The 13,514-nt window shown below is 45.0% G+C and overlaps 1 protein-coding gene across 1 annotated transcript in view; it reads left to right on the forward strand.

Moving 5' to 3' along the window:
* Nucleotides 1-12,701, forward strand: part of TMEM132B (transmembrane protein 132B) — a 381,102-nt gene extending 368,401 nt beyond the window's left edge. The window contains exons 6-9 of the mRNA XM_027567042.1: nucleotides 131-336; nucleotides 2,561-2,831; nucleotides 5,490-5,681; nucleotides 7,039-12,701. Coding sequence (XP_027422843.1) covers nucleotides 131-336; nucleotides 2,561-2,831; nucleotides 5,490-5,681; nucleotides 7,039-8,187 — 1,818 coding nt within the window. The 3' untranslated portion in view covers nucleotides 8,188-12,701. The remainder of the gene's footprint in view (nucleotides 1-130; nucleotides 337-2,560; nucleotides 2,832-5,489; nucleotides 5,682-7,038) is intronic.
* Nucleotides 12,702-13,514: the final 813 nt, after the last annotated feature.

A 13,514-nucleotide genomic window follows, 5' to 3' on the forward strand; every position in this document is an offset into this window, starting at 1 on the left:
CAAGCCACGTTCTCCTGGTTGTCTCGGGGCCTCACAGATCAGAGCTGTTGCGGTTCATGAACTTTTACTGTCGGGTTGCACATGCGCTTTTTCTGCTGACGCATCTGGCGATTCTGTCCCCTCCCCCAAGGTCTCCAACGGCTGTGACTCGGTCTTTGTGAATGGGAAGGAGATGAAGAGCAAAGTGGACACGATCGTGAACTTCACCCACCAGCACTTCACCTCCCAGTTAGAGGTCACGGTCTGGGTGCCCAGACTCCCCCTGCAGGTTGAGATCTCGGACACGGAGCTGAGCCAGATCAAAGGATGGAGGATCCCCGTGGCCTCCAATCGAAGGTGAGGAACTAAGCGTGAGGGGGTGACCCTCAGAGGGAGCTGTGGATCTGAGGCTCCTGGGGCTCAGCTCTGAGGCAAAACGTCCTCGGGGACTGAGGCTCCAGCAAAACTGCATCTACAGTGGGTAGTAACGGGAACAGAGTTAAGATGGGTCTGACTGGGTCCTTACTCTGACAGGAGGAAATTATAATGGAGATAGTAAGCCCTCTACATACGAACCCTCCTGTCGTGAACTGTCACAGATGCCAATGCATGTTCGATAGTCCAGTCCCATAAAGTAGTTCACGTGTCTGGCAGCGTTGTCACACGGGCACATCTACAAGTGGCTGTGCTTTTGTGTACTGTATAGAGTACAGTAGTACAGGGTCTTTGTTTGAAGCCCAGGATGTCCGGAAGTGAGCATAAAAGCGGTGGTGACGTAGCTGATATTGTTAACGCGTGCCAGCTGTTACTTTGCACTACTGTACTTTTCAAGGTCCTATGCTATAAGATTAAACATATTTTCTTTATTTTCTATGTTTGTTTTTATGAGTTATTTGCATGAAAAGTGTTATAAACCTCTTACAGTAAGCTACCCTAAAGCCCATTGTCTCAGTCGTGTACCTAGGCTAACATAGTTGGACTTAACAAACGAATTGAACTTAAACGAATGCACTCTTGGAACGGAACTCATTCGTATGTAGTGGGTTTACTGTCATATTATCTACCTCATAGAATAGTTGCTGCTGCTGCTGCTAAGTCACTTCAGTCGTGTCCAACTCTGTGTGACCCCCCATAGATGGTGCCCACCAGGCTCCCCCGTCCCTGGGATCCTCCAGGCAAGAATACTGGAGTGGGTTGCCATTTCCTTCTCCAATGCATGAAAGTGAAAAGTGAAAGTGAAGTCGCTCAGTCGTGCCTGACTTTTAGCGACCCCATGGACTGCAGCCCACCAGGCTCCTCCGTCCATGGGATTTTCAAGGCAAGAGTACTGGAGTGGGGTGCCATTGCCTTCTCCGAGAACAGTTGCTAGGATTCAATAAAATGATGCAACACATAAGAAGCACACAGCACAAGGCCTGGCATTTAGGGAAGAGCTCTATTCCCCCTGCCCTAGTGTTCTTTCCTGCATTATCCATTCTCTGCTTCCTGCTTGAAAATGTCACCCATCCTTAGTGGAGCACAGTGCAGTGGCTAAGCTGTGAACTCTGGTATAAGGTCACTGAGTTTTCACTCTGGCTTTTCTGCTTTTGGGTTTCTCTGGTGGCTCAGATGGTAAAGAATCTGCCTGTAATGTGGAGGCCCTGGGCTTGATCCCTAGGTTGGGAAGATCCCCTGGAGAAGGGAATGGCTACCCACTCCAGTGTTCTTGCCTGGAGAGTTCCATGGACAGAGGAGCCTGGCAGGCTACAGCCAGCCCATGGGGTTGCAAAGAGTCAGACACAACGGAGCGACTTTCACTTTCACTTTCCCGTGTATAGCTGTACAACCTTGGACAAGTTACGTAACTTCTCTCTTCCTGTTTCTTCATCTACAAGTTGGAAATGACAGTAGAGTGACTGAATAGAGTTGTTCCAAGAATTCAGTGAAATGATACACCCTGCAGTAGTCAGAGCTCTAAAGATAGCATTTATTCACTTTATAGGAGCAGGTAAGGCAGGACCCGGCACATATTCTAACTCAGGACATATGAGTCTCTGCCCCTCTCTGTGTCAGATCCACCGAGGGCCCCGCACACCAGTCAGCAGCCACCAAGCCAGGTCCTCTCATAAGGGACGCCAGACAGGTTCATCTCGAGGGGAAGTTTGTGGAGTAGCGAAGCCAGAGAGGGTTTCTCAGGGTAGGTCATGGGCAGGCAAGTGGAGCAGAACTTGTGTCAGGACAGGGAGAAGGGCCAGGGCACTGAGGAAGGAGAAGTCAGGATGTGCGTGTCAGACGTGTTTCAGTTATGTTAGCAGCTCGGCCTGGGCGGCGCTGATCCCCCAGCCCTGGGCGGGTGAGATGGGGCCGTGCTGGGTTTCTGTGTTCCGAGCCTGTGGCAGCACGTGTGACGCTCAGTGACCACCGCACAGGGTCCGGGAGTGAAAGAAGCAGCAGATGGTGGGTGACCGCTGGTGAGCACCTCTGGCAGAAAGAAAATCCAGTTCACACGAAACATCACAGTCATGCGGAATCTCGACAAGGAGGTAGGGGAGACCCTTCTTCACCAGGATGACGTTGGCTCTGCTGTGTGTGTGTGTCCCAGGCCCACCCGAGACAGTGAAGACGAGGAGGATGAGGAGAAGAAGGGGAGAGGGTGCTCGCTGCAGTACCAGCACGCCCTCGTGCGCGTCCTCACCCAGTTCGTGGCCGAGTCCCCTGACTCGGGTCAGCTGAGCTACATGCTGGGCCCTGACTGGCAGTTTGACATCACCAACCTCGTGATGGATTTCATGAAGGTGGAAGAGCCGAGAATCGCTCAGATACAGGATGGCAGGACCCTGGTGGGCCGGGAGCCAGGCATCACCACCGTGCAGGTATGGGCACCCAGCACTCGCCACCTCCCCCAGCCCTGGTCTGTGTTGATAAGTGTCCAGGCAGATGCTGGAGGATAGCGTGTGTGTGTGTGCATCAGAGACTTATGGGCAGTGACAGAGGGTTAGTCAATTCTAACAGTTCAAACTCAAATTAAATTTTGTGTTACATTTTTTTTTAAAGAGACTTCCCTTATAGTCCAGTGGTTAAGAATCTACCTTGCAGTTCAAGAAACATGGATTTGATTCGTGGTCAGGGAACTGGAATTCCAATAGAATTGGAACAACTAAGCCTGTGGGCTTCAGAGTCCGCTAGCCACAACTAGAGAGTCCTTGTGCCCCAACGAAAGATCCCACATGATGCAACTAAGACCCTGTGCAACTAACTAAATAAATGAATATTTTTATAATAGACAACAGAATTCACAAAAATTCACAGAACAATTGAAAAATATAAAGTAAAGATAATAAAATTATATTGTATTTCTCCCCAAAGAAGGTCAAAGTCATTTTCAAATCTTATTGTCTAGAGTAGCAAATAAAAACCTCGAAGAATAATCAAAGAAAAATGTTTGCCTTTTAGAGAGTTGAGAAAAAATATCTCATTTCTTTTATCAAAGCTAAATTTAACACACAGTCTAAGCAATTTTCCCCCTAATGTGATCCTTTACTTTTTATATGTCACTAACAGAAGACAATAGAACCTATGAAAGCTAGTTTTATTTTCCTCAACTTGAGCATTAACCATTTAGCTATGTTTTACCTTGAACAGTAGACACACAAAAAATTTTAAGACATATTGCACTAAAAATAATAAAAACCACTCTCCACTTTACTATAGTAACAGTAAAACCATTTTCTAGCCAGTGGACAGGATCATTCTGCAGAAAGAAGGTAGCATATTTTTTAATAACAAATTAAAAAGTTACTGCTCACAGTTACGATCATTCTTTCTTTCTTTTTTTTTAAACTTTAAAAAAATTTTAAGTCCTCTATTACTCCTTTAATTTTCACTTCTATAACAAAATCAGATTTTTAGGTGTTGCCCAAGTCAGTTTTTGACAAAGCTGGATTCAGTGTTACGCTCTGTATCACTCTCCTGTTGCCGTGTAACAAAGCAATCGAACATCTCCCAGCATGAAGCACTGCTAATTTTTTAACTCAGAGTTCTGAATGTTGGCAGTCCAGTTGAGCTTGGGGTACCAAGTTCAGGGTACTGCAAGGCTGTAATCAAAGTATGGGTCTGGCTGGGCTTATGTGGGGCTTTGAAGAAATGTTTGCTTCCTGGCTTAGGTTGCTGGAAGAATGCGGTTCCTTGTGGTGCAAGATTGAGGACTCTGTTTTCTTGTGGACTATCAGCCAGAGGTCATTTTCTGCTCCTAGAGGTCACCTGCATCCCTCCTTATGGAACAGATCCACCACCAGATTCTCCCTCTTTGAATCTGACTTTCTCTTCTACCAGTCAGGGAGAAAGTGCTCTGATTTTAAAGGCTTGTGTGATTCCATGAGACCCCTGTGGCTAACCCAGTATGGTCTCCCTATTTTAAGGCCAACTGTGCCATATCCTATAACATAGTTGGGAGGGTGATTTCTCATCATATTCACAAGAGAGATTTTTGAGAGATTAGACAGAACGTTTTTGGGGGGATAGGTCTAGAAATTCTATCCACTAGATATGCCTCTTCATTTGATTTCACCCCTGACTGCAAGGGCTTCCCTGATGCCTCAGTGGTAAAGAATCTGTCTGCCAATGCAAGAGACTAAGGTTCGGTCCCTGGATTGGAAAGATCCCCTGAAGAAGGAAATGGCAACCCACTCCAGTATTCTTACTTGGGAAATCTCATGGACAGAGGAGCCTGGTGGGCTACAGTCCATGCGGTCACAAGAGTTGGACACGACTTAGCGGCTAAACCACCACCACTACCTGCTTGCAAGCTAGATGGTAAATTAAGAAAAGTGGTTTCTTAGGAGAGTAAGATTCTCTTTCCCGCTTTGCTCACCTGGTTTATCCAGTGATGACACGGCAGCCCACACAATGGTGATCAGTGGTCCATGTGTGTGTGTGTTAGTCACTCAGTCGTGTCCGACTCTTTGGGACTGCATGGACTTAGAGCCCACCAGACTCCTCTGTCCATGGAATTCTCCAGGCAAGAATACTGCAGTGGGTTGCCATTCCCTTCTCCAGGGGTGAGTGGTCCATAGTGAACATCTAATGCTCACTGGAAGGAGTAGGAGTAGGAAGAGACGGCTGAGCACCAACCTTTTAAACAGCTTTTACTACAATTCTGCCATTCTCACAACTAAATATTATTTGTTGGAAAAATGTCAGTCTTTGGTGCCTAGTACCAAGGTAGGCAATTTTTAGTTATTGCCTCTAAATTAAATCAAGTTTAAAAAAATACAGTACTGTTATCATGATATGAATCAAAGGAAAGAAAATGGGCCAAGATGATATTTGTACTTAAAACCCCTTCACTTGGAGAGTGTAATTGAACAGGATCAGGACTTAGCACGCACACACTCATGACTTGCTCACATACACGATTTCGCTACATACACTCACGTCACAGGACACTAGGAGAGCACTTCGGTGGGAACGCCAGTTCAGGAGTTGTGAATGGTGTGAGGAGCAGACACTGAGGTTTCCCACTGACTCTGCAGGTCCTGTCGCCTCTCTCTGACTCCATTCTGGCTGAAAAGACCGTGACCGTCCTGGATGACCGGGTCACTATCGCGGACCTGGGTGTGCAGCTGGTGGCCGGCTTGTCTCTCTCCCTGCAGCCTCACAGGTTGGACAAAAGAGCCATTGTCTCAACAGCAGCTGCCCAGGATGTTCTGCAAGCCCCACAGCAGGTGAGATTCCAGAGTCCTTTTGTCGCTGGATGATTGGGACCACTTATTTCTCTGTCACATCTTGCAAAGGAGATAAATAGAGCACTCATAACTGGAACTGGTGATTCTTGAAGCTGCTTCCTATTTCTTATCCAATCTGTCCTATCTCTGAGAAAAGTACTCAATGTCTTAGACCCATTTTCCTCATATGTTCTTCTTGCTTTAGAGCAGCTTTACCTGTTTTAGACACAGTTTGCTGCCAGACCACCACAGGCTCCCATATTCTTACTTTTGCCCAAGAAGGTGCCTATTGACACTTGGAAATTTCATTTCAGCTACTTGAACAAGCATAGCATCCAATCGCCACTGTTGACAATGATTGCCAACTCTCAAACTCTCCGCCTCTTTAAACTTTGACATGTCACTGATAAAGATCCTAGGGCACTGTGCCCTTCAAGCAAACTGGTTTTATGATGCATCCTTCCATAAGCATGTCCAGCCAGCGCATGTTTTGCTTCATCAGCATTGGCTTCCGAATAAGGAAAGTTCAAAGCAATATTCTCTTGAGCAGGCGCCTGATTAGTTGCACCTGAATTTGATTCAGATAAATTGTTTGATCTTTCAGAATGTTTTTAGAAGGGTCAAAGTCAAATTCTGTTGTCTGGCATGAGGTAAATTACAGTAAGTCCCGTACATATGAACCAGTTCCATTCTGAGAGTGTGTTCGTAAGTCCAGTTTGTTCCTAAGTTCAACAAAATTAGCCTAGGTACCCAACTAACACAATCGGCTATATAGTACTGTAAGGCAGTCATTTTATAATACTTTTCACACAAATAATACGTAAAAAACAAGCAAAAAGTAAAGAAAACATTTTTAATCATATAGTACGGTACCAGCTACATCACTGCCGCTGCTTTTATACACTTGCTTTCAGACATCCTGGACTTGCATAAAGATGCTGTACCACTGTACTCTATACAGTGCTGCGCAGGGAAGTGCACAGAAGCACAGCCGCGTGTAGAGGAGGCACGCACGTGACAGTATACGCCAGATACAAGGACTAACTTGGGTGACCGGACATGCGAACACGTTTGCATCTTTGAAAGCTCACAACTTGAAAGTTCATATGCAGGGGACTTACTGTAAAATACACTTTAATGCATTTGCTAAAGCATATTGTCTATTTCTTACATTAGTAGAGCTGTGGCTTATGGCTCATGCCAGTTCCAGGCAAGCCAAGAGCTGTTCACAATGATAAAACATAGACATTAATTCTCAGTGTGTATGTTTAAATAATATTACTTAGAAAATCATATTTACATTTGCAGGTTTTGAAGGAACCCGATTATAACAATGCTTTGGTTTCATTTCTCTTAGGAAGCCATCGTCAGTTCTTGGATTTTGTTCAGCGATGGTTCAGTGACACCTTTAGACATTTACGATCCCAAGGATTTTTCAGTTACTGTCTCATCTTTGGATGAAATGGTGGTATCTGTCCAGGCAAGCCTTCAGTCCAAATGGCCAGTTGTGGTTGCAGAGGGGGAAGGGCAAGGGCCCTTGATTAAACTGGAAATGATGATCAGTGAGCCCTGTCAGAAGACCAAGAGGAAGAGCATTCTTGCCGTGGGGAAAGGGAACGTCAAGGTCAAATTTGAGCCCAGTATTGATGAGCACCAAGGAGGCACCAACGACATTGAGGGCATAAACCGGGAATATAAAGACCACCTCAGTAACACCATAGATCGTGAGGGAAACCAGGAGAGGGCAGTTCAGGAGTGGTTCCAGCATGGTGCCTCTGTTGGCCATGAGGAACATACCAACAAAAGCACAACCCCACAGTCTCCCATGGAAGGAAAAGATAAGAAGATGCTCAAGAGCGGTGGTCCAGATGCCTTCACAAGCTTCCCCGCTCAAGGGAAGTCACCGGAACCCCATAATCCTAGTGACCTCACGGTGACCTCCAGGGGGCTTACTGACTTGGAGATCGGCATGTACGCCCTGCTCTGCGTCTTCTGCCTAGCCATCTTGGTCTTCTTGATCAACTGTGTGGCATTTGCTTGGAAATACAGACACAAAAGATTCGCCGTGAGCGAGCAAGGCAACATCCCCCATTCCCATGACTGGGTCTGGCTGGGGAACGACGTGGAGCTTCTAGAGAACCCGGTGGACGTGACCCTCCCATCGGAGGAGTGCACCACCATGATTGACAGGGGGCTGCAGTTCGAGGAGAGGAACTTCCTTCTGAATGGCGGTTCCCAGAAGACTTTCCATAGTCAGCTGCTCAGACCTTCTGACTACGTCTATGAGAAAGACATGAAAAACGACCCTCTGAGTTCCACAGGCCCCAAGAGGAAGAGGGTCAAGTTTACTTCCTACACAACCATCCTCCCAGAGGACGGCGGCCCCTACACCAACTCCATCCTGTTTGACAGTGATGACAACATCCAGTGGGTCTGCCCAGATATGGGGCTGGGGGAGTCCCAGGGCTTCAGAGACTACATGGAGAGGCTGCAGGACCAGATGTGAACTCCTTTCTCATGCTTGTATTCACCTTTATGCCTTCTGTTTTTTGAATGGTGGAGCCGTGCGTCTGATCAGCAATAGGGGATGATTTAACAGAGCTTCATTTGTGGCGGTCTGGCGGGATCCCTTTCTAAGCAGGTATCAGAGAGAGCAAAGGCAGCTGGGTTTGAAGCTAGGCAGTGTCTCTGAGTCGGCCACGTGCGGGTCCTAGAGAAATTCTAAGACAATGATTTTATCTGCTGCCTGGTACTAGCTCAGTTCCAGTAGAATAAACCTGACCCCACAGACATTGTTAATCATCTCGTGGCAAAACAGCCGTGTGGAATTAGAAAAGACTTGGGTTTGATTTTTCTACTCCTAGACCTTTTAAAGCACAGTGGACTTTTCTTGCCCTTGGCCTGAGATTGGACATACCTGAAAGATGCTGAATGTAGCCGCCCATATTTGTTACGAGCATTGCTCATTATTTTTATATATCTTTGCATTCGCACCTGGTTCCTTTGACCTCTGCAGTTCTTTTTGAAACATGAAGACAAGAGATGCCATTCTTTTCTCTGAGGTCTGTTTGATTTACATATGAGTTTTAGCCCCACGATTTGCCACGTCCTATTATTTCCTGGGTGTCTGTGCGGGAGTTTAGGGTCTTTCCAGTTTTCCACACTTTATCACTTAGGGGCAATAGCTAAGAAGCTAATCCTCACACTGTCTTTCCTTTTTTTGTGGTTGAACTTTGTTGTCTCAGATAGGGACGTGGGATTTTACTTAAAATGTTGATGTACTGTGAGGGGGGCCATCTTCTTTACAGTTTTCTACATGATGCTTAAAAACTTTGGAGAAAAATTATGAACTGTGAACCTTTTATCTTCTGCTTGCAGGAGTCATGAGGACCTCCTTCTTGGAGTGCATTTCCGAGGGCAAAGCAGTCCTCAAAGTAGTTGTGTTGATACTAATGCTTTGTGGTCGACACTGTTTGTTATCCAAACTGAAATCAAGGTCTAGAAATGATACGCACAGAAAGGAAATTGCATAGAAAGTACCTTCAGACCAAACTTTTCTTTAACCAGAGCAAAACTTTATTAGAACAGTAAGTGGAATGATGTTTCAACTTAGTAACACATAGAAATATACCCATTCAATGATTTCCACCCCACCACCAAAAAAGCTCATATATAAACATATATATCTATATCCCTAGTCATGACTCTGGCAGAGGTAAAACCTATACAGGGTGTACATTAATCAAGAAAAGCAATGTTTTTTTTTTTTTTTTGTCCACCCCAAAATTCATAAAATAAATCACTATTCCAGAAGCTTGAGAAGCAGTTGTGATGAAAAACCATAGCTATTGGGAAATTGAAATGGCAAGTGAGAGAGAGAAAAAAAGCATGATTCCTGCATAATTTTTAAATAATGTTTTTCAAAGAACAGCATGCCTGGTCTCAAGCAGAGCAAGAAGTTCAGATTAGGGAACTATGACAACATTCTGTTAGGATGTGATAGCTGGAAAAACAGACTCTGGATGAGTATGCCTCATTCCAAGCTTTCTTGAACCATTTGCATCTCAGAGAAGTAGAATTTTAAAGACCCAACATGGCCAGGACCTGCAGGAGGTGTTGAAACAGTTCCTTGACTCTCGATGGCTGCTGACTGGACTGTTTATAAGGGTGTGATTCAGTGGTTCTCTTATAGGGTTCCATGGACAGGAACATGACAACTAGCCTCCTCCAGCCATGACATGGCAGACATAGCATTCTCCCTGTGTCTCTTGCCCACAGGACTACAGTACGTTTATAAACCACGCCTAAGTTATCAGTGATGCACTGCCTGACCTCTGGGGGCTGGTGTTCAGTTGCTCTTGTGTTTAAAATGGGGATTAGGAACTGAAGCTGGTAAGGTTGCCCAAATCTTCCAGTTTGATTGGGAAATGAAGTCAGGAGACCCAAGTATTGGCTTCCAAAGGAGTTTGGAAAGAGATGGCTGACACCTTGTAGGAAGAGCTGCTCTGGTAGCCAAAGGAAGCTGCCTCTGCTTTTCAAAGGACTTGGTGGGGAGGTTGCTCAAAACTGACTGTGTAGGGCTGGAGAGAAATTCACATGCTAATGGAAACAGAGCTGTCCATATGAATACTGCTCCCCCTATAAGATATTTTCACTTTTCTTTCCCTTTGACAGTCCAGACATAATAGGGGTTTCATTTCTAAAACTGAGGAACCTCAACTGATGCACAGAGTGAGTCTCACACACACAGCAGGCTGGCTCACACTGGTAAAATGAGAGTTTCCACGGGAAGAATTCAGGAGAAGAGGAACCTACCATTGTCACGAGGAGCCTTATTTAGGCCACCTTCTATGGCCTGAGTGCTTGATGTGATTCAAAGAACACACTGAGGAGAATTAGAAGGAACCCTTGGTTTATAGCTCAGTTGGTAAAGAATCTGCCTACAATGAGGGAGACCTGGGTTTGATCCCTGGGTTGGGAAGATCCCCTGGAGAAATGAAAGGATATACATTCCAGTATTCTGGCCTGGAGAATTCCATGGACTGTATAGTCCATGGGGTCGCAAAGAGTCCGATACGACTGAGCAACTTTGACTTTCGCTTGATTTCTCAACAGGGCTGGGAGCTGACCGTGGTCCTGAAGTTGTCCCCTGTGGGTAAGCTAGCGTCCCCCAGAGTGATGCAGGCTGCATAAACCACCTTTGCTGGCTTATGCTGAGATTCAATCAGCTCAAAATAAAGATCAAATGGAAGGTTTTGGGGGGAGGGTCCCTTTTACCACACAACACACACTTCCCTATACTCACACATACATACTTATACCCATGTGTATGTGTGTGTGTGTGTGTGTGTGTGAATAGTGAAGAGCCAGAAATTCAGTTATTTGTGGAAATCAACACTGTCAGTTGTCCTCAGATTGGGCATGGACAACTACTCAGCTAAACAGAATTTCACTGAAGCTCCTTCTGCTCTAAATACTTCCTACTGACTAGAATCCATGTGCTATATCTGCTTGATTTCCAACCTGGTTAATTTAAAACAAATAGGAACTATACTTCCAAAATATTTAAACTAGAATAGGGGGAATGATGTAAATTAAGTAAGTCTTGAAATAGGATTCTCTGGGAGGGGGGAGGCATGCATTTGCCTGGATTTTCCAGGTTTTTAATGGCTGTGACATGCAAAAGATTGGTGTCAATAGCCTGAAATAAATGATGTAGATAGAATCCCTTTCTCTCCCATAAAAACGGGATGCTCAGGCTCCCCCCGAGGCAGACACCAGCAGCCTCTAATGGGGACAGCAGGCTGTGAGCTCTGTGAATCACACGAGGGGCAATTCAGATGCCATGTGAGGACCAGGTAACCTACAACCATGGAGGATGTGAAACTGCTGCCTCCAGGCCAGCGTACAGCTTTCAAGGAGCAGCTGCCACACAAAATTACTGGAGTTTAAACCTGCAGTGTTACATTTGAGAGAAAACAAAAAGAAAAGATAAAGTTTTCCCAGAAACTTTCCTCAAAGAACTCACAAGGTAGCTGACCTCAGAATACTCCGTGTGAACTAAGAGAGAATCATTGACCCCTGGTGGTTTTCTGTTGCACACTGGCCAGCATGCATTCCCAGACTGTAATCATGCTTAGACTGTAGGCAGAGAGCTTTTTATTTATAAAAAATTAATGCAGGGAAAAAATGGATTAACTTTTGTCCCATTGCCACATCCGTGGAAGAAGTATTTTGTACCTGGGTAATTTTAAGTTTTAGGAATTGTGCATGTTGATCAGCTGTCTCATCTCACTCTTTTAGAAAAATGTCTTCCCAATGTTGGGACGTTGGGACCACAATAAAGTTTCTGTCAGGGAAGACCACTCATTCCAACCCTACTGACCACAGAGAGTGGTTCCGTCTGAATCCTTCTTTCATCACCTTTCTGCTCTCATCAACAGCCTCAGATCTCCATTCTAGTCTCTGCAAATGACAAGATAGGTGGTCTATAAACCCAGCAACCATCTTCTCCCTCAAAATTGTACTATGTGTAATGTATCGCGTGTCACCTGTTATGTAAAGGAACAGTATGGGTGGTGGAAAAGTTATGCTCAAATATGGATAGCAGATATTTTTGTATGTAATATAGGCAATATACTGAAACACTGAAAGGTGTGTTGGAATAAATACCTTTTCAAATAAAAGCATGCAAAGCTGTAGCTTTTAAATGTACAGACATCCCGCTCAGAAATATCTAAACTGATGGTGGGAAACATCAGAACCTGACATCGTGAAATGCACTGAATTAAAGATGCAGCCTTTAGAGGGCATGGCTTCTGTTGGGACTGTGGATGGAATCTGCCAGAACATTTTGATCTTACTCTTCCTTACTTTTGGATTTCTTTTTCCTTTTTTCTTTCTTTTTTTTTCCCCAGAACTATTTCAGAAATAAAGTGACTTTGTTTTTCAGCATAAAGGTATATTCTAACCACAGGGTAACTCATCCTTTTTAACATGAAAATAAACATTTAAACATTCTCCAGTGGTTGCATTATTTTATCCACATTTTTCTCTTTTAATTGCAGCAGCTGTATGATTTGACTATATTTATTTTTTTTTTTTTTAGCCAGAGATTATTAATACCTTTGATGCAGCAATAAATGGAAACCTAAAGAAAATGTTTCTTGAAAGTTGCAAATAGGGGGACACCTCTTCCTGGATGTCTCAGAAGGAGGACTCCTATTTCTCAGGTCCCTGTCCAGTGTCAAACCACGTTGGATTCGGTGCTGACATGTAGTGCATGTCCCTGCTGTCTTCCTCCTTTTGGTCTTTATTTGTGACCCACTCATGTGTCCATACTTGGGGCAGGGGTTTGGGGTGCTGAGGGCCTAGAACTGGCAGAGCTCTGGACCCATTAAAAAAAAAAAAAACAAGAGAGTCTGGGATTCTTCCTGGAAGGTTGATGATGTCTGCTGAAAGGCTGACGGGTGCATTGACAAGTCCCTATGGCTCTCTGTGGTGAGTGTACCCATTCTGACAATGCCAGCATCATCTGTGGCATTTTGGCAAATGTCACTCCTTGTTATCAGGATGAAAAGGGGTGTCTCTATGGCAGTAACAACATGTCCTAAAAACATGCCCCACCCAAGCATGATCTTTCAGTGGGCCCTACAGACATCATTGGAGGAACGAAGCGTCAACCTGGGAATTGGAAATCAATTTGGAAATTGATTTGGAATCAAATTGATTGGAAATCAGTCAGGAAATCAAATCTGCAGAATGGCAGGTTTCAAAAATGAGCCTGAACACTCTCTCAGATGTCCATTCCCCGCCCCGATCCCGACTCCCATC

Source organism: Bos indicus x Bos taurus, chromosome 17, assembly GCF_003369695.1.
Source record: "Bos indicus x Bos taurus breed Angus x Brahman F1 hybrid chromosome 17, Bos_hybrid_MaternalHap_v2.0, whole genome shotgun sequence".
NCBI lineage: Eukaryota > Metazoa > Chordata > Mammalia > Artiodactyla > Bovidae > Bos > Bos indicus x Bos taurus.